General features: G+C 39.4%; 1 protein-coding gene across 1 annotated transcript; it reads left to right on the top strand.

The window, feature by feature from the left end:
• Positions 1-27,668, top strand: MCHR2 (melanin concentrating hormone receptor 2). Its single transcript, XM_058734812.1, has 5 exons — positions 1-191; positions 9,293-9,502; positions 16,832-17,026; positions 19,399-19,518; positions 25,532-27,668. Exons 1-5 carry the CDS (start codon positions 10-12, stop codon positions 25,845-25,847), a joined length of 1,023 nt encoding a protein of 340 aa, XP_058590795.1. The 5' UTR covers positions 1-9; the 3' UTR covers positions 25,848-27,668.
• The last annotated feature ends 41 nt before the right edge of the window (positions 27,669-27,709 follow it).

Here is a 27,709-nt window from a genome sequence, read left to right as displayed (position 1 = left end):
TCATGAACAATGAATTCACTTTATTCATCCTGTTGGAACACCTCTGCTGAACTTTTGAACAAATCCTGCAATAAAGAGATTGCTTATCAAACCCTCAGCATTGTGGATACAATTATCCTCCCTTCTATGATTGGGGTTATCTGTTCACTGGGGCTGGTTGGCAACATCCTCATTGTATTCACTATAATAAGGTAAGATCTTCTTATTCTTTTCCATAATTTAGGCACATTCTATACTCCCTAAATGAATCTCTTTCCCTCTATAGGATTTTTCTTAATGAAATCGGTTTGGAAATATTTGGTTAAGATAATTAAACAGGATTCTACAGATATTTTCATCATGTATTAAGTAACATCTGAGTTGTAAAACTCAAAATGAAAAGACCTAAGCCAATGCTTCCTGCTGGGTTAGGGAATTTTCTCAATCTTAGCACCATATCAGATCACCTGAGGAGCTTTTAAAAATCTTAATACAGGGGCGCCTGAGTGCCTCAGTCAGTTAAGCATCTGACTCTTGGTTTCAGCTCAGATCATGATCTCCTGGTTCATGGGTTCAATCCCCATGTCGGGCTCCATGCTGACATCATGGAGCCTGCTTGGGATTCTCTCTCTCTGACCCTCCCCTGCTCATTCTCCCTCTCTTTCTCTCTCTCTTTCTCTCTCTCTCTCTCTCTCTCTCTCCCTCATTCCCTCCCTCTTTCAAAATAAATAAACTTAAAAAAAAAAAAAACTTAATACATAGTTTCATCCTAGACTAACTAATTCAGAATCTCTAAAGGTGGAGCCCAGGCATGGAATAAAACTTCAATGCAACCATTCTATTTTCTGGCAATAAGAGTTATCCTAACAAATTGCCCTGGTCGGTTGATGAAAGAGACTCTTTTTCACTCATTTGAGCAAGAGAGATACTCTACCTGATCACCCAAAGATTCAGGCAGTCATAGATGGTAGGCTCTTCCCTTCAGTGTAGACTATCCCCATGTAGGCCAAACTGAGAGATATCTGCTCCCTAGTACCTCCTGCCTTTGCTTCTCATCTCCCACCTCCTTCAGGTAATTTCCTCGTTCCTCTCAAACCCAGGGCATGAGGTTCAGCCTGGAAAATAGGAATAGGTTACTTATTTCCTATGGGTTTTGACACAAGGATTCAGAGTTCGTGTACATGTGCCCCATCACTACTTGATATTTTTGCTATCCTGATTATTTTCACATTTAAGTTTTACTTCTTTTAATCAATATAAGATGTTTAATTATCCTGGTCTCCAATCATGCTTATAACCACCATAAAAAAAATTGTCCATGTTCCTATATAAGAAAACACTTTTGAGAGTAACACTTAATAATAGTGTTTTCAGCATATTAACATATAATTACACCAATCTTTTGTGTAGCATATTACACTTACAAAGCACAGTTGTAAACCCACTTAATCCAAAATAGCAGTACAATTACTATACCCATTTAGGCAAAGAGACTTAGGAGAGAAAATAACTTGCCCAGCATCACACAGTTAGTGACAGTCCTGGCATTGAACTCAGATCCCAAGATCCAGAATTCCCATGAACTCAGATTCCAAATTCTAGGTTATTTTCTCCACATTAATAAAAACAAACAGAGGAGCCTGGGTGGCTCAGTTAGTTGAGCATCTGACTCTTGATTTTGGCTCAGGCCATGTTCCCAGGGCCATGAATGGAGCGCCGTGTCGGGCTCCATGCTGAGTGTGGACCTGTTTAAGATTCTCTCTCTCTCTCCCTCTGCCCCTCACCCAACTCGTGTGCTGTAAATATATATATAAAAATAAAACCAAAAGGGGCTGCTGGGTGGCTCAGTCAGTTGAGCATCCAACTTCAGCTCAGGTCATGATCTCGAGGCTTGTGAGTTTGAGCCCCACTGGGCTCTGTGCTGACAGCTCAAAGCCTGGAGTCTGCTGTGGATTCTATCTTCCTCTCTCTCTGCCCCTCCCCTGCTCGCGCTCTCTCTTTCAAAAATGAATAAATATTAAAAAATAAATGAAAACATATAAACAAGTCACCAAAACTAGAAAGATGGTTGGATTTACTATGTACATAGAAGAATTTTCACAGAATCAATTAAGAGCAAAAGCAACCCAGAGGATGGTGATGCAGATGACTTAAACTATTCCGGAGAAAGTTCATAACTGGTCACATTCCCCAGGTGGCTTCTTATCAGCCAGCCCACTTGCAATTTTTTTTTTTAATGATTGCCTTTTTTTTTACTTTATTTACTTATTTTGAGAGAGAGAGAGTGCAAGTAGGGAAGGGACAGAGAGAGAGGGAGACAGAGAGAATCCCAAGCAGGTTCGGCACTGTCAGCAGTGTGGAGCCTGACACAGGGCTTGAACTCATGAACTGCAAGATCATGACCTGAGCCGAAATCAAGGGTCAGATGTTTACCAACGGAGCCACCCAGGCACCTCTCAAATTTTTATTGTCATTATCTCTGCAGTTAAGTGTAGCACATCAACGGTATTTACACCATCCATAATTGAAGATTTATTTGGTATATTAGAATTCTACTCTTAATGAATTCAAGCATTTCGTATTGTGTCCTGTAAAGCCATTTGTGAACATCAAGCATTTTAAAATAATTTTTTAAGTGCTGTAAGTAGTTCAACTCAATACATATTGCTAATACCTATTGCAAACCCAGCACTAAGTATTATACAAATACCAAAGAAATGCGGTAGCATCTGACTCTAAAAAGTTCAAAGACTAGCAGAAAAGCTAAGATTTAAACACATAAAATAATTTGAAAAATAATACAAGACATTAAAAACAATCAAGTGAAAAAAAAAAAAAGATGCTTCAAATATTAAGTTCCAGGAAGGAAAACAGAAGTAATCAGATATTCTCTGGAAGCATCAAGGAAACAATAGTGCCAACTAGAGAGTTTATAGTCAGAAACGGGAATGTTTCTCGCTCTCCCCTGTTTGCCTGTTGCTCCTGCCCACTTCTCCTTCTATCTTCCCTCATACCCCTCAGGATCTTTACTGTCCTCTCCCAGAGATACATATAGGATGTCTCACATCCATAGAGCCCCACTGGTGAGAAATCAAGTTATCATGTGTTGGCCCTACAGAAATGGTTGCATTTTTTACAGGCAATTTTTATATGCAGAGACTCTTCAGTGTTAGATTTCAGGCCCTGTGACAAGCTGTTGAAGAGATATTTGGGGCTGGAAAAAATTCTTGGTTCCCCTCTAATTACACCAATAGACAATGGCCTGATCTTATCTACTTAGCTGGAGAGAAAGCTGGAAAAAAGAATAAATGTGGAATGTGAACTCTTCTAAAAGTCAGTACTTGAGCTATAATTCCTGGGAACAGATTCTCAACATAAAGCAAGTAATCATTTAACTGGAAAAAAAAAGAAAACCTGAGCCATCATACTGACCAATTTATTTGCAATGGTTGTGGAAAATCTGTCCTTTCTTCTTATCATTACCATTTTATAGATAATATGTGAGAAGATACGTTAATGGAGCTTTTAAGATGAATCTTTTAATCTTTCAAAAAAAATTTGGGAGCAACTTAATTTTAATTTTTATTACTAGGACTTTAATATTTTTCTTTGTAAATTGCTGTCCAAAAATGTATTAGTCTTTCAAAAATCATTTGAAAGTAAATTAATTTTAATTTTTTTTTTTGGCTTGGGATTTATCTAACACTTTGTTTTTGGAAAATTGCTCTCCAAAAATTTTAAGGCAATTTGTATTAATATTTTCATCATGCCTTGCCATGATCTTTTATTTGTTACCTTCTTAACAGATGGGTGGCTTAATTAAAATATTAAGATTACACTAAAAATAAGGAGAAGTAGATACATTTAAAGAAGATTTAGTGACTTTTCCATTTATGATGAATATTTGTATCAGGAGAGGATGAATAGAACTGAAAGTCAGTAAGATCATTAGCGATACTAGGAAACAAGAAATGAACTAACTTCTGACTTTGCCAAAGGAAGACTAAAAACATATAAGAAAAAAAATAAGTTTAAGAAATATGGAGTTTCCAGAATAAGAGGTTCTATGTGGCCATTTTAAAGAGTAAGAAGCAAATTGTGCATTAGGAAAGTGACTATAAAGTAGTGAAGCCAGATCATTACCAGTTGGTCACACTTTAAATTCACAGCAGGTCAAAAGAAAGCCAGATTAGAAAATGTAGGAGGGAAACTGGGCCAATTATAACACAATCATTTCCCCCTTTTATTCTTCAGTGGGAGACTAGTGAACTCAATCCCATTACACAACTCTGCTCCACAGTCACAGTGGGCCCTGGGAAGCTACTTCCATAAAGGGGAGGATGTTCTTCTCCATCAGATCCCTACCCCCACCTCCTGAACACATCTTTCACCTGTCGACTGACAGTCTACTGGCAGAGACTCTCTAAGGGATGCCCTGTTTCCTGATAAATAAAAAGTCCTTGTTCTGTCATTCCCTGACACTGTCAAGTCAATGAATTCATACTAAATTATGAATTCTGAAACACCTTACTTTTAGCCCTCCCAGTGGTATCTACATTTTATACAGAGGTTACAAGAGGGTCAGTACATTAACCTGAAGCAATATTAAGAATCTAATACTCTTTTTTTAATTTTTATTTATTTTTGAGAGAGAGCAAGAGCACATGCACATGAGTGGGGAAGGGGCAGAGAGAGAAGGGGGACAGAGGATCCAAAGCAGGCTCTACACTGACAGCAGTGAGCCCAATGTAGGGTTCAAACTCACAAGAGATCATGACCTGAGCCAAAGTCTGACGCTCAACCCACTGAGCCACCCAGGTGCCCCAGGAACACAAATGATCTAATGGTGGAATACCAGTTGCTAAAACAGACAGGAAGATTAAAAAGTTAGAATAAGACCCCTTCATTTTTCTACCCAGCTTAAATCATAACTACTGGTTCCCTCTGACCCAGCCCTCAGCCGTTCTCAGAGTGTCAGCCATATGTAAGTTCTTGTTGGAGTTAACCATACTCTTGCTGCACACATATCCTATATTTCAGATGCTATAGAACCTTTCAGCCACATCTGTTCACCCGACGTGGAAAGTTGTTGGAAGAGCCTCATTGCAATGGTCCAATGAGCCAAGAAAACTCTGGAATCTAAAGGGGTTGAATGTCTTTTCCTAGGACATAAGGAGGGCATAGAAATGAAAATGGAATTGCCAGTTAGGTTCTCTTTCAACTGTATCCCACTATGTATCTAGAGCAGCATTGGCAAGTATGTCATTCTACTCTCCCATTCCAAACTCTCCCATTCATACCAGCCATCTCTAATCTGTGCACAGATCTGTCCTGTAAGTAGTGACCGTGCAAAGATTCAGAATTCTTCTCATCACAGTGCTTCACAAAATCACTACTAATACATTGGGGTTTTTCCATAAGTGGGATTTAATTCAACTAGAGTTAAATGTCAGACATCAACCCGAAGATACACAAAAGCAGGAAGCTTTGGGGATACCTGGGTGGCTCAGTCAGTTGAGCATCCAACTCTTGATTTTGGCTCAGGTCATGATCCCAGGGTCCTGGAATCAAGCCCTGAGTCAGGCTCTGCACTGACAGCATGGAACCTGCTTGGATTCTCTCTCTCTCTCTCTCTCTCTCTCTCTCTCTCTCTCTCTCTCTCTTTCTCTCTGCCCTTCCCCTGCTAGCCCTTAATCTCTCTCAAAATAAATAAACATTTAAAAATAAAATAAATAAAATTTTTAAAAATCAGGAAGCTTCTACCATGTCCTACCACCATCTCCCACCCTAACACCACCACCCCTCTCCCAGCCCTGAGCTGGATGGAGAAAAGAAAATAGGTAGTTTTATAGACCCCAGGAATCTAGACTGCCTTGTGGGAGCTGTAGCCATAAAGGGATCTGGGATAATGGAATTGAGGCTATAGGAGGAAGATGGGGCCATGGAAGATGTGCAGCCACTGCCAGAGATGCCAATAGCTTAAAAGGATAAGAAAATGCCTTGACCCCTCCTCCTCTCCTCCCACCCTCCAATTTCCCTCCAACAGTGCTTCCTACTGGCCAAAACCAACCAAAAGCCAGTTGGCAAGGACACCTAGGAACAAAGCTGGAGAAGAGTGGGAAAAGGATTTGAAAGCAAGTTGATCAGCAAAGCAGCCTCCCGCATGTGTGGTGTTATGTGTTTTATTTAATCCATAGCATATGTTGTTATTTATGACCATAAAATGTAAACATGTTATTAACAGTCATACTACTGTTTAAACACAAATAATAGTTATACTACTATTATCCAGTAGATAATCATTGTAATCACTTGGCATGATTCCAGAATATTTCTAAACAAATGTTGAAATAAATTATTTAAATGTTAAATAAATGTATGCTATATACATAATTGGGACTTTTTTACTTAATCAGTATGTTTCCCTTTTGATTAAATATTCTCGCAAACTATGATTTGTAACAACTACATAATTTATTGTAAGGTACTGTGCAATACCATAATTTATTTTATCATTCTCCAAATTAGTGAGCATTAGATATGGCCATGTTAACCATATGGAAAACATGTTAGCTAAAAGGATCACTAGTCTACATTTTTTATTTTAAATGTTTGAGTCATGACAGAAATTTAATGAAGTCTGGCAACAGAAAATCTGGAGATGAATTAGACCTAAAAAAAAAAGAATGCAAGTTGTATAGGTAGAAATTTTACAATTCCTCCTTAATTTTTTTAAAATTTCTATGCTGTCACTCTTACCACAGAAAGCAATGATAAATATAATGTGTTATTTTTATTGCCCTATCTATCATCTTTTGCCCAGATCATCATTTGCTTCAGAATTCTCTTTTTCTATACAGAATATCACCTAGAAACACTTTATTTAATTCATTTTAATTGCCACTTAATGGCTTGCACTGTCCTCCACAATGGTACTACCATAATTCATTATCAGTTGATGATGGGTACCTGTCTAGAGAAGAGCAAGGGCTGTGAATCTAATTGCTGCAATTAGACCCTAAGCAACCACTTAGAGTTTATATCCTAATTCAAGTGGAAATAACATCTGTTTATAGGCTAAAATTTATGGGGGATTTTATGGTGTTTTGCTTTGTTTTTTGTTTTTTTTTAATGTGGAACTCTTTCTACCTGACCTCTGGGAGCTATTCTCCTCCCCTGTCCCCTCCCCATCTCCCACTGCCAGTGGCCTGGTGAGGACAGAGGATGAGAGACCAAGGACAGTCACTTGGCTGATCTTTTGGTTGACATCATCTTTTCCTCAAATCTCTTCTCATTCTGGGTCTTTCTGATATGAGTCACCAACCTGCTGGGGACAGGGAACCAACATGCTTTATAGTGTCATCAACCATGCCCGAAGTGCGGTTGCTGAGTAACTATTCGATGGCAGTAACTTCCCACACAGTGTGTGCTTGCCAGGATCTGGAGAAAGCATCCTCTCTGATTTGTTGTACACAAGGATTTTATGGCTTAGAAATAAAGTTCACAGGCTGTAGAATTTTCAGCTCATGGATAATAAAGACACACATTAGCTTCCAAACCACAGAGCAAAGCCGTGAATTCAGAGTGAACTAGCAATTGTGGCATAATCTTAGGGCTAATTTTTATGTGCTCTGTACAGTCTTATTTGTCCTCAGTTCAGATGCCACTTCTGCCAAGAAATCTGCTTTGACTGTCTCCAGGGGGGGGTGCAGGGGCCCCTTTTGTGTGCTCCTTGCGCTTGCTCTAGCTTTCTCTCACCACACTGCAGTGATCTTTATTTATACACATCTAGACTACAAGCTCCTTGATGTTAGAGTTTATAGATTATTTAGCTTTGCAGCCCCAGAGCACAATATGATGCCTGATACATAATTGGTGCTCAATAAAATCTTTGTTGAAGTAATGAATAGCATCTCCCAAATAAAGATGTTACCTTTTTATTACTGAATGTCCTAACACGTTGAAGATAGGGACCAAATGAATTTTTTCAATGTTTATTTTATTTATTTTGAGAGCAAGAGAATGCACACACACATGGGAGGGGCAGAGAGAGGGAGAGAGAATCCCAAGCAGGCTCTTGTGCCATCAGCTTGGAGTCCGATATGGGGCTCCATCTCATGAACTGTGAGATCATGACCTGAGCCAAAATCAAGAGTCAGAGCCTTAACTGACTGAGCCACCCAGGTGTCCCATGGGACCAACTAAATTTTAAATTTAAATTTCTGCCCTTAGAAAATTCTTTTGCCTACAGAGAAGAGAGCCACATCTAGACAGCATCGAATGCACTCCCCCCAGCAGGGGTCATGAGATTATTCTCCATGCCCTCTAACAGTTTACTCTTCAGATTTCTTCTCCACACTGTCTGGATTTCATGATCTTAATTCATAGTCTTTGCTATTGGGTTAGATATTATTGGAATATTTCTAAGTAATGGTTGAAACTTTTTAACAATGATCTGTTACTATATGACTTAAGCTTCAGTGGGGAAAAAAATGCATTGTATAATGCAAACCACTTATTTTCCCTGTTCAGCTGTTTTTGGTGGCAGGGATAAGTAAGGAGTAAGCCTTTTGCCTGATGGAGCTTGGAACTGGTATAATTTGTTTCTATGTAGAAATTACCCCCCAAAACTTAGTGGTTTGAAACAATCAACATTTATTATCCCACACAGTTTCAAGCGTCAAGAATCCAGAGGCAGCTTAGCTGGGTGGCTCTGGCTCAGGGTTTCTCATAAAGTTGCAGTTAGCTGTTCTCCAAGGCAACAGTCATCTTGGTGGGAGCTGAAGCGTCTACTTCCAAAGTAGCCTACTCACATACCTGGAAGACTGATGCTGGTTGTAGGCAGGGGGCCTCAGTTCCTCTCCATGTGGATCTCTCCAGAGTTGCTTGAGTATCCTCCCAAGATGGTAGCTGGCTACCCCAGAGAAACTGATTCAAGAGAGAGCAAGGAGAAAGCCTATAATGCCTGTATGCTCTTATGTCACACATTGTCATTCCCACCATATTCCATTTGTGAACAGTTGGTTACTAAGTTTAACCACACTCAAAAGGAGATAATTAGGCTCCATCTTTTGAAAGCAGTACCAAAGAATTTGTGGACATATCTTTAAGCCACCACAGAAAGTTATCAGGTATATAGTTCAAAATGTTTAAGTACACACAAGACTAGACATTCATACATGAATTTGTGTAGGTTTTCCTTTAATTTCTTTTAAAATTCATTTAGACAATTAAAAATTTGTAACAGGTGGCATAAATTGAACAAGGTGCATAATTTCAGTATCAATCCTCAGTTTCCCTGCTTTTCTTTCAGGTCCAGGAAAAAAACTATTCCTGACATTTATATCTGCAACCTGGCTGTGGCTGATCTGGTCCACATCATTGGAATGCCTTTTCTTATTCATCAGTGGGCACGGGGAGGAGAGTGGGTGTTTGGGGGGCCTCTCTGCACCATTATCACATCCCTGGATACTTGCAACCAGTTTGCCTGTGCTTCCATCATGACTGTAATGAGTGTGGACAGGTAAGTGATGAAACTCTGAAATGACTTAACATAATTCAGAAGTGCTTGTGCTTTCCCATGTTTATCCCAGTTTAAGCAACATCTGCTGGTTTGTAACAGCAAAGTTCCTCTTACTTTGCTTATTTCATTGTAGGACTTCAGAATATTTTTTCCAACTTTCATAGAATTATATTTTTAATGGAAATTTTAAAACACTAAAATCTTTTTCCTATTCATTCTTTACTTCAGTATTATTTCTAATTCACTGCAAGATAAAAAATATCTTGAAATCATGAAATGTTAGAAACAAGAATGAGTGCCCCCCATCATTCTTGCATTAAGGAAACTGAGGCCCCAAGAAGTGAGGGTATTTTCTGAAGGCACACAGGAAGTCAATGGCAGAACTGAGAACTGAAGTATGTCTCCTTACTCTCTGTCCAGGGCTATTTTTGGTATGTTCAATGTCTCACAGACTCTTGTTATCACCTGGCAGTTTGAAGGAATCTGGGAAATAAATTTGGGCTCCTGGATAGCTATGAAGAGACATTACAGTACCAGGAAGACCATATTTTACATCTTTTACACCCATCATTATATGAGTTAACACAAATGCTGATATTTAATTAACATCGTTAGAAATGCATTAGACTGTGACCTGGAATGTACCATAGCCGTATTCACCAACCATATAAGCTAATGTTATTCGAGGAGATGACAGTGATGGTGAGTACTTATGGAGCCAGGGAGTGGTGGAGCCCAGTTCCAAGCTGTCTCTAGAGATGGCAGATGGCTCATAACAACTTTATCATCTGACCTCTTCAGGAAGCAGGCAAGCTAGGATGTCCCTGCATTATCTAGATGCAAGGACCTCCAGACTAGGTCTTAGCAACATTCCCCAAATAGAAACAAGCCCTAAAGATACAGTAACATGCAAAACAGGAATGGTCTCAGAGAACAACTCACTTAAAATCTCCATCCACCTTCTTCCCACACCAACCCCAACCCAGCATACTTGACCCCCTCTTGCTCTGATCTACTTTTTCTTTCTCCTTTGTTTCCAATATATTATATAGTATAATTTGCTTTTTGTTTGGATGTGTGTGTGTACTGTTTATTGTTCAGTTTCCCCTACCCCTCAAATGTAAATTCCATGAAGTCAGGGTCTTTGATCACTAATAAATCCCAAGTGTCTATGTGACAGTGCCTGGTATATAGGTGCTCAAAAAATACTGACAAATGAATGACTGTCAGTCTTGAGTGCTATGTTAAATTTCCCTGGGTCCTTCCAGGACCTCTTCCTGAGCTCTGCCTCTTTTTCCACTCCATGTGTGTCTTTGGGTTGAGGATGTGATGATCAGTTTTTCAAATGAAAAAACAAAGGAATAGTGAGGTTCATAGAAATCATTCAGTGGATCATTATTCAGACATGAATAATGATGGTGATGTTTAATGCATTTTTTATATCCTACTGCATTTCTGCAAAAGAATTCTCAAAATATAGATTGTGCTTCTCAATTTATAATTAACAGCACATTTAAAAATCAATGTAGGTCTGTTTGGTTCATCTGATGCCAGCCATTGCTGACAATGTCTTAGGTAAAGCCTGGTGAGCTTGGCCGCTGTTCCAACGCAGGGTGAGGGCTCAGCAGAGGACAGGCCCACTGAAAGAAAGCAATCTAAAGCACAGGTATTACCAATCATAAGCACAGGTATTACCAATCATAATCCCATTCTCAGAGATAATAAAAGCTTATTCAGACCCTGTACCCTGAAGGCAGGAGAGTTTTTGGCTTTTTCTTTAAAGAAAGGAAATTGTACCTCTTCTGTAAACCTCTTACTGCAAATAAAGTGAATGGACGTGGTCTGCACTGGAACAGACCAACTGTATACATTCCCTAATGTTCACCGGTTCTTTTCTGTGAGTGTATGTGTACATGTGCATGTGTGTCATATATATGAATGTCACTTTTTAATATTTTCATTCTTTTTTTAATGTTTACTTAGAGAGTGAGAGAGAGAGAGAGCAAGTGGTGAGGGGCAGAGAGAGAGAGAGAGAGAGAGAGAAAGACAATCCCAAGCAGGCTCCACGCTCAGCACAGAGCCCAACATGGGGCTCAATTTCATGACCATGAGATCATGACCTAAGCCAAAACCAAGAGTTGACACTAAACTGACCGAGGCACCCAGGCACCCCTTAATGTCACTTTTTTAGTCTAATGGACACAGTATGCTAAAATTTTATTTTAGAATTAAGGCACTTGAATACTTACCCTTCTCTCTGTCCTCACTCTAGAGATTACATGGCCAGAGAGAAATTAAGAGTCTGTAAAACTGAACCTTTTCCTTCTTGGCATTTCTTATGGTTCCAACTGTACTAAATGCATAAAACTTCAACAAAATCTGAGATTTTGTAAAACAGAAATGGAGTTTTCTTTGCAAGGCCATAACCATGGCATTGGCCATGTCAGTGCCAAGAGTAAGCCTTATCACTTACACATTTAAGTCATTTTAAATATTTATTTATTTTTTGAGAGAGAGAAAGCACATACATATCCACATGCAAGCAGGGAACATTTAAGCCATTCAAGTATTGCCGGTTTAACAGATCAGAAATTTCAAATGCATTTGATAATTTCTCTCCTTCTTTCTCTGATTAATAATAACTACAGGTGTGTGGAATATTTCAATAGTAGGTTCCTACCTCCAAACAATACCCATATTTATTCTTCCAATCCATGAGCACAGAATTTTTTTTCCATTTCTTTATGTCTTCTTCAGTTTCCTTCATAAACTTTCTGTAGTTTTCAGCATACAGATCTTTTACATCTTTGGTTAGGTTTATTCCTAGGTATTTTATGATTCTTGGTGCAATTGTGAATGGGATCAGTTTCTTTATTTGTCTTTCTGTTGCTTCATTATTAATATATAAGACTGCAACTGATTTCTGTACATTAATTTTGTATCCTGTGACTGTGCTGAATTCATGTATCAATTCTAGCAGACTTTTGGTGGACTCTATCCGGTTTTCCATGTATAATATCATGTCATCTTCAAAAAGTGAAAGCTTGACTTCATCTTTGCCAATTTTGATGACTTTGATTTCCTTTTGTTGTCTGATTGCTGATGCTAGAACTTCCAACACTCTGTGAAACAACAGCGGTGAGAGTGGACATCCCTGTCGTGTTCCTGATCTCAGGGAAAAAGCTCTGTTTTTCCCCATTGAGGATGATATTAGCTGTGGGCTTTTCATAAATGCCTTTTAGGATGTTTAAGTATGTTCCTTCTATCCCAACTTTCTTGAGGTTTTTATTAAGAAAGAATGCTGAATTTTGTCAAATGCTTTTTCTGCATCGATTGACAGGATCATATGATTCTTATCTTTTCTTTTATTAATGTGATGTATCACACTGATTGATTTGTGAATATTGAACCAGCCCTGCAGCCCAGGAATGAATCCCACTTGATCATGGTGAATAATTCTTTTTATATGGTGTTGAATTCGATTTGTTAGTATCTTATTGAGAATTTTTGCATCCATATTCATCAGGGATATTGTTAAAATGTCAATACTACCCAAAGCTATCTACACATTCAATGCAATCCCAATCAAAATTGCACCAGCATTCTTCTCAAAGCTATAACAAGCAATCCTAAAATTTTTATGGAACCACAAAAGACCCCGAATAGCCAAAGTAATATTGAAGAAGGAAGACCAAAGTGGGAGGCATCACAATCCCAGACGTTAGCCTCTACTACAAAGCTGTAATCATCAAGACAGCATGGTACTGGCACAAAAACAGACACATAGACCAATGGAATAGAATAGAGACTCCAGAATTGGACCCACAAAAATATGGCCAACTAATCTTTGACAAAGCAGGAAAGAATATCCAATGGAAAAAAGACCGGCTCTTTAACAAATGGTGCTGGGAGAACTGGACAGCAACATGCAGATGAAACTAGACCACTTTCTCACACCATTCACAAAAATAAACTCAAAATGGATAAAGGACCTGAATGTGAGACAGGAAACCATCAAAACCCGAGAGGAGAAAGCAGGAAAAAACCTCTCTGACCTCAGCCACAGCAATTTCTCACTCGACACATCCCCAAAGGCAAGGGAATTAAAAGCAAAAATGAACTATTGGGACCTCATGAAGATAAAAAAAAAACTTCTGCACGGCAAAGGAAACAATCAACAAAATTAAAAGGCAACCAGTGGAATGGGAAAAGATATTTGCAAATGACATATCGGACAAAGGACTAGTACCCAAAATCTACAAAGAACTCACCAAACTCCACACTCGAAAAACAAATAATCCAGTGAAGAAATGGGCAGAAGACATGAATAGACACTTCTCTAAAGAAGACATCCAGATAGCCAAGAGGAACATGAAAAGATGCTCAGCATCACTCCTCATCGGGGAAATACAAATCAAAACCACACTGAGATACCACCTCACGCCAGTCAGAGTGGCTAAAATGAACAAATCAGGAGACTATAGATGCTGGAGAGGATGTGGAGAAACGGGAACACTCTTGCACTGTTGGTGGGAATGCAAACTGGTCCAGCCACTCTGGAAAACAGTGTGGAGGCTCCTCAAAAAATTAAAAATAGATCTACCCTATGACCCAGCAAAGCCCTGCTAGGAATTTACCCAAGGGTGACAGGAGTGCTGATGCATAGGGGCACCTCTACCCCAATGTTTATAGCAGCACTTTCAACAATAGCCAAATTATGGAAAGAGCCTAAAATGTCCGTCAACTGATGAATGGATAAAGAAATTGTGGTTTATATACACAGTGGAATACTACTTGGCAATGAGAAAGAATGAAATATGGCCTTTTGTAGCAACATGGATGGAAATGGAGAGTGTTATGCTAAGTGAAACAAGTCATACAGAGAAAGAAAGATACCATATGTTTTCACTCTTATGTGGATCCTGAGAAACTTAACAGAAGACCATAGGGGAGGGAAAGGGGGAAAAAAAGTTACAGAGAGGGAGGGAGGCAAACCATAAGAGACTCTTAAAAACTGAGAATAAACTGAGAGTTGATGGAAGTTGGGAGGGAGGGAAAAGTGGGTGATGGGCATTGAGGAGGGCACCTGTTGGGATGAGCACTGGGTGTTTCATGGAAACCAATGTGACAGTAAATTTCATAAAAAAAAAAAGAGAGGTACATTAAAAAATCAATACCAAAAAAATTTTGTAAACATCCAAAATATTAAATGTATATACCTCCAGATGAAAGCTGCCTAAACTCTCATAGATGGCTACTTTTGTAAATATATTCTCTAGAACATCAAAAGTCAGTAAGTAGGAGCCAAATCCCCCATTCAACAAATATTTATTGAGTATGACCATAGGTCAGGAACTATGCTGGATACAAATGATACAAGAGCATTAAACTAATAGTCAAGGTTCCTGCTTTCCTGGGGCTTCCATTCCTGAGATGTAGACAGACATTAAGTGAAGAGTCACACAGCAAATGTGTGTTTCCACACAGTGATACATACTAGGAAAGAAAAGCAGAGTTTCCCCACCATCTGCATTTATAGTCATGGGCCCTTGTATAGAGTAAGTAGTCAAGGGAGGCTTCTCTGAGACACACAATTTTTTTAAATAATATTTTAAGTTTATTTCTTTATTATTGAGAGAGAGAAAGAACACAAGCTGGGGAGAGGCAGAGAGAGAGGGAGACAAAATCTGAAGCAGGCTCCAGGCTCTGAGCTGTCAACACAGAGCCTGATGTGGGCTCAAACCCACAGACCCACAGACCATGAGACCACGACCTGAGCCGAAGACAGACACTCAACCGACTGAGCCGCCCAGGCGCTCCGAGACACACAGACTATTAAATGGAGACTCAAAGGAAGAGCAAGAGGAAACAGAGGGAGATTCTGCCAGGCAAGTAAGACAGCATGCACCTGGCCTTGAAAGGGGAGAGAGCTTAAAGGAAGGCCATAGTGAGACTGGAACAAGCTGCAGCCTGAGTGACAGGCAGGGCCAGGTGAAGAAAGACTTGGCAAATAATGGTAAGAATTCTGAATTTTATCTGAAAGGAGATGGAAAACCAGTGAGGGGTTTTCAGGTGGGAGAAGGGGGGTGTTGGGGTGAAGATACAATCAGAGAAGATTCCCTAATCTATTGATGCCATGACTCCATTATCCTTTCATCCCAGACAAAATGATGGTTGGGCTGCTGTACAATCACTACCTCGTGATTGTACATGAGGGAGGGAGGGGTCCTTCTCTCCTCAGCCACAGGTAATGAAGGTGCAATGTGCAGGAGAGGAGCAGCTGGGGTACCCTGGGCCACAAACGTCTCCCTGAATGCCAAGGGGTCCCTTAACTAAGTGTCCCTTAAAAAGTTCTGCCTCTCATGCAAAATTGAAAGAACAGGGGACAAGCAATTTTTTTTTTTATTTTTAGAAATCTTAAGTAGCTCTACAAAAATTAAATAACCACCAGAACATGTTTTACATTTATTTGATGTGTATGGATACTGCCTCCCAACACCCCCACCTCCAGCAAAACTGTGCTTTCACAGATAACCTTCCCTTTGGGTCTAGGCTGTTTCTCACCTTTTAGCTTTCAGTTGGCTCTGAAACATTCTTGGACTTGCTGGAGAACCAAATATATTTAATATGTCAGGACTTCAAGCTTCATTAATGATTATGCTTTTTTTCTGAATTAAAAATGGGGGGAAAAAAGAAAAGAAAACCCCTTCCCCATGAAATTAGCCCATTTCCCCTCTTTGGCCTGCGGCCTAAATTCCTGGAAATCTGCATTGTCTGCACTAGTCATGTTGGTTTATCCTCACTGTGATTCCCATGGACTGCTTTCCAAGAGCCTGGGGCCCCCACTGGAAAGTCATCTGGGCAGAATGTCTGTCCCCATGGGCCAGAACCTCATCCTGCCTGGGGACTCTCCTACCAGCCAGTGCACTTGCCTCCTTCCTGCCTCCATGTCAGTAAATCCTACTGGGAAGAAGGCCCCTCTCTCCTGGAGGAAATCCCCGCTCAGAAGCAAAGTTTTCCAGAACCCAGCCTACATAGGAAGCACTTTTGTAAAGACAGTTTTCACAGGGCAGAATTTTACCATTATCAGTGTGTTCGGGGAAGTGACAGCTATTTCAGTGAGTGGTTTATTCAGACTTGCAGGGTCAAGAGTTGTTTTCTCTACAGGTACCAGCCAGCTCTTAAAAAATAGAACTTTCTTTTACCCTGATAGAGGTGTGCTTCAGGGAAGATAATAATACTAATAATTTACTCTTGTCATGAACCTTTCATCCTGGCAGCTCAGCGTTTTATTGATTGTTCCCAAACCCTTCTTAACTGGCTTTGCAGGTACTTGGCTCTCGTCCAACCATTTCGACTTACAAGTTGGAGAACGAGGTACAAGACCATCCGCATCAATTTGGGCCTTTGGGCAGCTTCCTTTATTCTGGCATTGCCTGTCTGGGTCTACTCGAAGGTCATCAAATTTAAAGACGGCGTGGAGAGTTGTGCTTTTGATTTAACATCCCCTGACGATGTACTCCGGTAGGTTGTTAAAACTTAAGAAAAATAGAGTTGAATTAAGTTGTGAAGTGCTTCATCCTCCTTGTCAACACGTGGGCAGCTGCACACAGTGTCCTTGGGGATCCTCTAAGGGGCAGTCTCCCCGCTTCGCTTTCTGCTTTCCACAATCAAGTTGGTAGCCTGATTTTAAGGAGAGGGTAACCTTTAGAAAAAGATTTGGAGTTTAATTATGTAGCCTCAGTGGACACAAGTATATTTAAATATGGGTTTTAAAGATCCATGGCAACCAGACACAGCAGGAATGCAAAAATCAAGGGAGGGGCAAAATTTCCAAAAGGGTCTAGGCGTTACCAAGATTCCAACCTTAACAGTGTGCCACTGGAGTTTGGTTTAAGTTTGCCCTCCCTCCCAAAAGATATATTCAAGTCCTAATTCTTAGTACCTATGAATGTGACCTTATTTAGAAATAGGGTCTTTGCAGATATCATCAAGTTAAATGAGGTCATACTGGATTCGAGTGTGCCTTAAATCCAGTGATTGGTGTCCTCAGAAGGAGAGTGAGGTTTGAAGAGACACAGAGAGGAGGGAGCCTGTGAAGACAGAGGCAGGGATTGGAGTGATGTGTCTACAAGGGAAATAACACCAAGGATTGCCAGAAACTACCAGAGAGGCATGGCATAGATTCTTCCTCAGAGCCTCCAAAAAAAACCCAACCCTGCCAACATCTTAATTTCATACTTTTTTTTTTTTTGAGAGAGAGAGAGTTGGGGAGAAAGGAAAAAAGAGAATCCTAAGCAGGCTCTACGCTCAGCAGACCCCAACTTGAGGTTTGATCTCACAACCGTGAGATCATGCCATGAGCTAAAATGAAGAGTTGGACACTTAACTGACTGAGCCACCCAGGTGCCCCTTAACTTCTACCTCCACAACTGAGACAATAACTTTCTGTTGCTTTAAGCCACCCAGTCATTTGTTACAGCACCCCTGGGTAACTAACAAGGCAGCTTATTTCTCACATTTTAATTTGAAAAGAAAAATTAAGTCAAAAATTTTTGTTCGAAATTTTGAATATATCCTTGGAGTCTATGACTAAAATTTTTTGACCGCCTACTACAGGCTACGTATTGTGCTAGGTGCTTTTCACATACATTATCTCCGGTCAATTTGGAAGATTCCTTTTTCCCATCTACCACTTGTCAAATAGGTGAGTCATTTCTGCGTCATGTAGTCACAGCCCAAGAGGGATGGAGGTAGAGGCCCTTGCAAGGCTACAAATCCAGTAACAAAAATCTCCAGAGGACCACAACATCAGTAGGAGTGATTGTCAATTCATTATTTTCTCCCACCAGTACTGGCAGCACTCACAGACAAAAACCATCTGCCAATCTAAAGGTGAAATGATATTTAATCACTGGTGGCTGACAGATTATTCATATGAACCCCAACCTGTCTAACAGAGCAGCACAACCTGAGATGTCTAGAGGACTCAGCCTGTGTCAAAGAAATAATAGTGATTATTTTGTACCAGCAGCTGAATCTGCTGGTTTTGGTTGGTTATCATAAGGGCAACCCTGAGGTTCTCGCCTCTGTTGTTACTCCCCAGAATTAAGTTCTTATGGTGAACTGAGACTGGAACCAATGTGTGGCTTTCAGTGTCCCTCTGCTCCCAGGTGCTCTCCCTGCGCCACCCTGTGCACACCTACCCAGTGTGGGCTGCCTTCTTTCACCAACACCAAGCTTCTTCCAGGCAGGAGGATACCTGGAATCCATGCAAAAATGGAATTGGCTTACCTGAGAATTTTCCCCAGGGGATCTCAAGGAAAAGACTGGCTCATTTCACAACAGGCCCTTTGAGAGGCCATCGGGGTCTTGATTACAATGGTGGGCTGTGCAACTCAACTCTCTTGTGGATTCAAATCCCACCTCTCCTACTTACTAGCTGGATACCCTCAGGCAAGCCACTTAACCCCTCTGTGCCTTAGTTTGCTCTTCTATAACAGGAGAATACTAATGGCAATTGTAATCAGGCATTGAACAGATTCAATGGATTAAAATATGTCAAGTACTCAGATCAGCATATACTATATAATAAATGCTACTTGCTGTTCCGTATTGTTGTAGATAACACTAAAGATAATGGTAATAATATGTATTCTCACCTGTTTGTACTCAGTAGTGCTGGGCTTGGCTAGAGAACAGATGAGCACCATTGTTGGCAAATAATGAAGAGCAAGACTTCTCTACATAAAAGCAGCAAAGATCCTTAACTTTTCCCCCAAAGACTTTTATCCTGAGCCCTGAGAAATTAGAAAATCATGCCTCATAAACTGTAAAAGCCAGTTCCTGGCAATGTGAATGTAACAGCCATGTCTTCTCTCTCTCTCATTTTACAGGTATACACTTTATTTGACAATAACAACTTTTTTTTTCCCTCTGCCTTTGATTTTGGTATGCTATATTTTAATTTTATGCTATACTTGGGAGATGTACCAACAGAATAAGGATGCCAGATGGTAAGTATTTACCCTATTTTGTTTTATTTGTTGAAAGAACAATTCAGAGATCCTAAGACATCCACAACAGAAATTTAAACAACAATCACTTGAAACATACCACATTTAGACATACGGGCATTAATGTTTATATGAGGCATTTTCTGAAATAAGATATGTTCTGAAGCAGCTATTTGAGGACCTCCCAGTGATAAATCTTGCGATACTAATGTTATAGTTTCATAAAAATCTAAACAGAACTCAATATACCATTAAAAGAATAGTTTTATATTTATCAACGTTACTTAAATGTTTTGTTTGTACACTTTGAAGAGTTGTGTACACATGGAAATATCCTAGATGCCATGTATAACTTTCTAATTTTGTGCTTAATCTTTTAATTTGGAGGAAAAGAATCTCATTAATACTTGAATATTTAGGACGAGATTAATTAGGACTGAATAAAACCAAAGATTTACCTTAAGACAATAGACTTGGGAAGAAACTTTAAAAATAGTTGTCAGTAAAACTGTATGAATAAATCTAAATTATTTTCTACTTGAAACTGTCTATATCAAGTTAAGTAAGTCAGTGAACACATAACATGTTGGATTTTAAGACAAATATTAAATTTTGTCTTTAGAATAGATTACTGTATTTTGGAAAGACAAGATCACTAGATCTCCCACACATCACCCCCTCTTAATCCCCTTTACCTATTTCACCCATCCCTCCACCCACATCCTCTCTGGCAACCAACAGTTTGTTCTCTATATTTAAAAGTCTTGGGGTTTTTTTCCCCCTTTAAAAAAAAACAAAAAACGTTTACTTGTTTGAGAGACAGAGAGAGAAAGAGGAAGTGAGATAGAGACAGAGAGAGGGAGAGAATCCCAAGCAGGCTCTTTCACTGTCGGCTTGGGGCCTGATATGGGGCTCACAAACTGTGAGATCACAAACTGTGATCATCACAAACTGTGAGATCATGACCTGGGGCCAAAACCAAAAGACAGATGCTTAACTGGCTGAGTGCCCTAGTATCCCAAAGATTTGGGACCACTGTGTTATCATTTTTATTTGTGTCCACATTTTTTTATTTCCTGTTTGATTTCTTGATTGACCCACTCATTATTTAGTAGCATGTTATTTAACCTCCATGTATTTGAGCTCTTTCCAGGTTTTTTCTTATGGTTGATTTCTAGTTTCATAAGTATATGGTTAGAAAAAGATGTATGATATGACTTTGCTCTTTTGAATTTGTTGAAACTTGTTTTATGGCCTATTCTGGAGAATGTTCCATGTGCACTTGAAAAGAATGTGTTTTCCACTCTTTTAAAATGGAATGTTCTGAATATATCTTAGATCCATCTGGTCCAGTATGTCATTCAAAGCCACTATTTCCTTGTTGATTTTCTATCTGATCTACCCATTGATGTAAGTAGGGTGTTAAAGTCCCCTATCAGTGTATTCCAATCAATTACTTCCTTTATGTCTGTTAATAGTTGCTTTATGTATTTGGGTGCTTCGATGTTGGGTGCATAAATATTAACAATTGTTATATCTTATTGGATTGTTCCCTTTATGATTATGTAATGTCCTTGTTTGTGTCTAGTTAGAGTCTTTGTTTTAAAGTCTATTTTGTCTGATATAAATAATGCTACCCCAGCTTTCTTTGTACTTTCATTTGCAAGGTAAATGTTTTTCCATCCCTTCACTTTCAATCTGCATGTGTCTGTAGAAATGAAACGAGTCTCTTCTATGCAACATATAGATGGGTGTTACTTATTTATCCATTCAGTCACCCTATCTTTGATTGGAGCATTTAGTCCACTTACATCCAAAGTAATTATTGATAGGTATGTACTTACTGTCATTTTCTAATTTTATGGTTGTTTTTGTACTTCTTTGTTCCTTTCTTCTCTTGCTCTCTTCTCTCATGGTTTGATGGCTTTCTTTAATGATGTACTTGGATTCCTTTCTTTTTTAAATTTTGCATATCTATTACGGGTCTTTGATTTGTGGTTATCATCAGTTTATATATAACATCTTATGCATATAGCAGTCTATATTAAGTTGATGGTCACTTAAGTTTGAACCCATTCTAAAAGCACTAAATTTTTATTCCCACCTCCCCAGTATTTTAGGTATATGGTGTTATAATTTACATTCTTTTATTTTGTGAATCCCTGGGCTGATTTTTATAGATACACTTATTTTTTCTGCCTTTCTGCTTTCTACTTTTCTTATTCCTACTTTCAGTTTTTCCTTTACACTCAAAGAATCCCCTTTAATATTTCTTAGGAGGTTGGTTTACAGGTGATGAATTTCTTTAACTTTTGTTTGAGATATTCTTTATCTCTCCTTCTACTCTGAATGATAGCCTCACTGGACAGAACATTCTTGGTTGCAGGGGCTTTTTCTTTCAGCACTTTGGATATATCATGCCACTCCTTTCTTGCCTGCAAGGTTTCTGCTAAAAAATCAACTGATAGCCTTATGGCACTTCCCTTATATGTAAATGTTTTCTTTTCTCTTGCTGCTTTTAAAATTCTCTCTTTATCGGGGCGCCTGGGTGGCGCAGTCGGTTAAGCATCCGACTTCAGCCAGGTCACGATCTCGCGGTCCGTGAGTTCGAGCCCCGCGTCAGGCTCTGGGCTGATGGCTCGGAGCCTGGAGCCTGTTTCCGATTCTGTGTCTCCCTCTCTCTCTGCCCCTCCCCCGTTCATGCTCTGTCTCTCTCTGTCCCAAAAATAAATTAAAAAACGTTGAAAAAAGAAAAAAAAATTTAAAATTCTCTCTTTATCACTGTTTTTGCCATTTTAATCATTATGTGTCTTGGTGTGGATCTCCTTGGGTTGATTTTGTTGGGAGCTCTCTGTGCCTCCTATATCTGGATGTCTGTTTCCTTCCTCAGATTAGAGAAATTTTCAGCTATTGTCTCTTAAATAAATTTTCTGCCCCCATTTCTCTCTCTTTTCTTTCTGGGATCCCTGTTAATACAAACGTTATTTGTATGCTTGACTGCATCGTTGAGTTCCCTTAATCTATTCTCATTTTTTATTATTCTTTTTCTCTCTCTCTCTCCTGTTAAGCTTGATTGCTTTCTATTATTCCATCTTCCCGATCACTGATCCATTATTCTGTTTCCTCTATTCTACTATTTTATACTCACTTTGGTAGTACAAATATCTTTATTCTGCTATTAATCCCCTCTACTGTTTTTTTTTAATTTCAGTAATTTCTCAAGTCCAGTGAGTATCTTTATAACCATTACTTCAAATTCTCTATCAGGCATATTGCTTATCTCCATTTCATTTGGCTCTCTTGCTGTGATTTTGTCCTGTTCTTTCATTTGAGATCTATTCCTCTGATTCTCATCTTGTCTAGCACTCTATGTCTATTTCTATGTGTTAGGGAAATCAGCTACATCTCCTGCTTTTGAAAGTGATGTCCTAATGAAGAACGGGTTCTATAGTGCCCTGCAGTGCAATGTTCTCTGTTCATCAGAATCTGCTGCTTCACGGGTGTCTCCTATGTGTGTTGCATGTGCCCTACTATTATGGCTGAACTGCATTTGACTTTAGTCCAGTCATTTGCAATGGCTCTCTGTTGGTGGTGGGCAGAATTTGGGTCCTGTATTGTTAATGGATCAGTATGGGGCTATTGTGGGCTTGAGTTGGGTCAGACCACGCATCTGCCAGAGATGCAATAACATCAAACTACAGGGGACTCTCCCTGTGTTGTCTCCTGAGAAGCTTTCATTGGTGGTCAGGGACTATAGTCAGACCAGATGTCTGCCCCCAGTCCACTGCTGGAGCCACAGCGAAACTTCTGTGTGTGGTTATCTTCTTCTCTCTCCGGGACACAGTCACTTTGTTTTTGTTTTTGTTTTATTTTTTAATGTTTATTATTATTTTTTTTTTTTGAAGAGAGAAAGACAGAGTGTGAGGGGTCAAGGGACAGAGAAAGAAGGAGACACAGAATCCAAAGCTGGCTCCAGGCTTTAAGCTGTCAGCACAGAGCCTGATACTGGGCTAGAACTCACGAACCACAAGACCATGACCTGAACCGAAGTCAGACACTTAACCGACTGAGCCACTCGGGCACCCCAGACAGGAGTCATTTTGGAGTGACGCTAGCCACTGTCAGGGCTGCTTACACACTGCCAAGCTTGTGGCAGTGCTTTGGATGGGCTCCAGCCAAAGGCATATTGGAGGAGGCAGGTCTGCAGGAGAACGTGGGGGTGGGGTACACTTTTAGCAAGCTAGGTAGAGAGTGTTCATGTTGGTTCCCCAGGTGTCCATGCTCTTTTATTCTTGGATAAGTCTCCTAATGATTTCTGCCCCTCCAGCACATGTTCTGAGATTAATAAATAAATCACAGATATTTTTCAAACTGCTGCTTCTGTGCTGTATCTACGAGGGACTGTGGTTGTGCTGTCTCTTTAGGGATGGGAACTCAGTTTCCTTCCGCCCTTTAACTCTCCCAGAGATGAGTCTGCTGATTTTTAAAGTTCCAGGTATTAGGCCTCACTGATTGTAAAAACTTGTGAAGTTAAGCCCCTCTGGTTTTAAATCCAAATGTGGAGATTCATCTTCCCAGTTCAGATCCCCCCTGCCTAGGATGTCTAGTGTAGGCTCTGCTCTTCTGCCTTCTTCATGCTTGCAGCTTCCTGCCCTCCTGTGGACAGCCTTACATGTCAGTTTTGCTCCTGACCACACCTTTGCCCTTCCTACCATTTTTGATGTGGCCTCTTCTCTATGATTAAGTATGTAGAGTCTGTTCTGCCAGGTTTTGGGTCATTTTCTGGGTTATTTACAACTGATGTGGGTGTTATCTAGTTGTATCTGTGAGATGAGGTGAGTTTAGGATTCTCCTAACCCACCATCTTCCCTGGAAGTCAAATAGGTGATCAATTTAACCATGAGTCAAAATCTGTGGCAAACTCTGGTGCCAAAGGTTTAGGTGTTTTATTGACCCATGACATTTTTTCCCACTTAGCTTCCTGAAATTCTCTGGAAATGTTGCATTCCCATTTAGAATGGAAAAGGGAAGCAGCCACAGTTATAGAAAAATAATTTAGCTTCTAAATGTATCACAGGCAGCTGAGCTGGGAAGACAGTTGAAATGGAATCACATGGAGTATTAAGACACTGACAGTTGGAGAGGATGCTTCAGCCCTTTTAAGACCATTCTCCAAAACAGATCACTTTGTTCCCAGCACTTTCCTCAGAAATGCAAAGAGCATCTTATGAAACAAATCTCATACTGTCCAATTATCCCTCAAAATGCAAATAATTAGAGGAATGATGGTGCCTACTCAGATAAGCTGCAGAAGAATCATTATCTTACAAAGATTTTCAGTTGCCATGTTTTTTTTTTTACTCATTCCCTGGGCTTTTTCATCTGCTTCAACTACATCCCTGGGACATTTCTATTAAATATCTAAATATAACATGATAAAACTTGGGAAGTTTCAAATTTTATCTGGAATAATTTTAAATTAATAGAAAAGTTCCATAAATAGTACAGAGTTCCTATACAGTCCTCACTTTGTTCCTCCATGAATATACTATCCTGCCATGATGCATTTGTCCAAGCAAAGAAAATGGCATTGGTACATTACTACTAACTAAACTCTACCCTTAATTGGATTTCTCCAGTTTTTTCATTAAAGCCTCTTTCTGGCCCAGGATTCAATGCAGAATACCAGATTGCATTTAGTTGTCATGTCTCCCCAGTCTCTTCTAGTCTATGAGAGTTTCCTGCTCTTTCCTTGTTTTTCATGACCTCGAGGGTATTAAGGAGTACTGGTCAGGTATCCCATAGAATGTTCCCAATCTGGACTTGCCTGATATTGTATCACAATTAGACTGTAGTTATGTGCTTTGGGGAAAGATCAGTTCTTCTCATCACAACACATCAGGGGGCTCATGGTAACTGCATGACATCTCTGTTAATGAAAGCTCTAGGAAATCACTGCCCCATAATTTCTATGGTTGTTTATGTTCTGTCTATCCTGATGCTTCCTTTGTAGTCATAATCCCGGTGTTCCAAAGCAACGAGTGATGAAGCTGACAAAGATGGTGCTGGTGCTGGTGGCAGTCTTCATCTTAAGTGCTGCCCCCTATCACGTGATACAACTGGTGAACTTACAGATGGAGCAGCCCACGCTGGCTTTCCATGTGGGTTATTATCTCTCCATCTGTTTCAGCTATGCCAGCAGCAGCATTAATCCTTTTCTCTACATCGTGCTGAGTGGAAATTTCCGGAAACGCCTGCCTCAAGTGCAAAGGAGAGTGACTGAGAAGGAAATCAACAATATAGAAAATACCTTGAAATCCAGCTTTTAGGAGAGCACACGTATCACCAAAAGTCTAGATAGGCTTGTCTATGTTATTGGTATTATTGAAAGAGCAGGTGAAACAGTGTGCTTATGTCCATCCTTCCAGTGTATTTGTGACTCTCAGTAGCATGGAATGGAAGTGTAACCATTCAAATGCAATGAGTTTAATATGCTAACTTTAGTAAGATGTAAAATATTTGTTCACGTTGGGAGTATAGAAAGGGATAGTCTAAGATCCCTGAGTTCCATGGTTATGGGTGTTACTTCAGCATATTATAAACTAGTCACTGATAAAAGGGCCATGACTATTGACTGAAAATTCACCAAGGAATCTGGCCTTGCCATCCATACTTTGGCTTCACAGCAATAGTGCTCTTGAGATTCCTAGGAGGGAAAAACCTTATCAGGAAGTCTTAAATTTGGCCATTTTTTATCTACAAAATTTCACATGATTCAATCTAATGCCTTCAATAATCAGCTCCATCTGTTAGCATAACAGTTACCATGTATTGAACATATGCAATATGTAAGGTTACATGTAACAAATCCATGAGGTAAGTATCAACCCAATTTACTTAGGCTCAGAAAGGTTAAATGATAGGCTTGATGTTGAGCAGCTTCATAACAGCTGGGCTAAAATCCAGGTCTGCCTGTTTCTGTACTTTGAAAGCACACCTTGGCAACCTGTACTATCATACTGGAGAGTGTCAATTATTTGGGAGGGGGGAGGATTTGCTTTCTCCTACAGTGCCATAAGAAAAGAACTGATTAAGAAATTGGTTGATGGTTTAAGAATATTCTTTTGCATTTAGCTTTGTTCTCATGCTTATGAATTACAGAAAGCAGTACATGCGTTTTAATAATAGTATTCTTCAGGATGTGAGGCATACACTCAGATACATTCTCTTTAGGTTACAGTATGTTTGCTCAAGAGTCCAAAAGTAATTAGCCCTTAAATGTGTACATGTTCATTATAGCTACCTTTTCTTCTTTGGGTTTGTATAAAACATGCATTTTGTGCAGAAAGAAAAGAAAGAAATGATTTTAAAGCCTGTATTCTCAACAAAGGTAAACACTGCTATTTTATTTGTGGATGAAATCTATAAACCCACCCACTTCATCTAAATTCATAGAATCACTTGCTTCATGAACGTCTTAAACTCACTTTTACTCAACCCTTTACATGAAAGAGTCACAGAGACCAACTTTTTTAACAATCTGATTTCCATTTTTATATATCAATTGTCAAGACATATGACTTTTAACCCAATGTATTTGGTTCTAGATCTTTTAGAGACCATTTTGAAACAAGGGAATATATAAACGCACATCTCGATGAAAGTTCACATAAACAACGTGATACATACAGGTCACATTGAGGCATTTTAGTTCTGTAACTGAGCTCTGCAGAGCTACACCCAGAGCCTAGATGCTCCTTTACAACTTCAGAAAAAGCTGTATCATGGCTACAATTCCAGGGGCCTTTATTCTCACTTTCCTATGGTGCAACAGTCAGGGTTCAGTGAATAACCCTGACATCTGAAGACCCAAAACCATGGGTCATCAACAGATGTTGTCATTTGGTAATTGAAAAATAGTTGAAGAGTTTATCTCCATCATCTTTTTTATTACAAAATATATTATGATTTTAAAGATTAAAATTATTTTAAACCAACATACATTTTTCTAATAGCATCTCCAATAGATATCAAATAATTCCAATATGTAAATTGGTCAGTGATTTCTTTTAATTTACATTTATTAAGAGTTGTAAAGAACTTTAGCATTTAATCAAAGTGCAAAGTAAAAAGGATGACTATTAAATTCATTTTTGTGCTTTATATACTTTTTCTATGTATAAGTATACAC

This window comes from Neofelis nebulosa, chromosome 6, assembly GCF_028018385.1.
Source record: "Neofelis nebulosa isolate mNeoNeb1 chromosome 6, mNeoNeb1.pri, whole genome shotgun sequence".
NCBI lineage: Eukaryota > Metazoa > Chordata > Mammalia > Carnivora > Felidae > Neofelis > Neofelis nebulosa.
The sequence above is the reverse complement of the archived record's forward strand: the minus strand, read 5'-3'. Positions and strand labels throughout refer to the sequence as shown.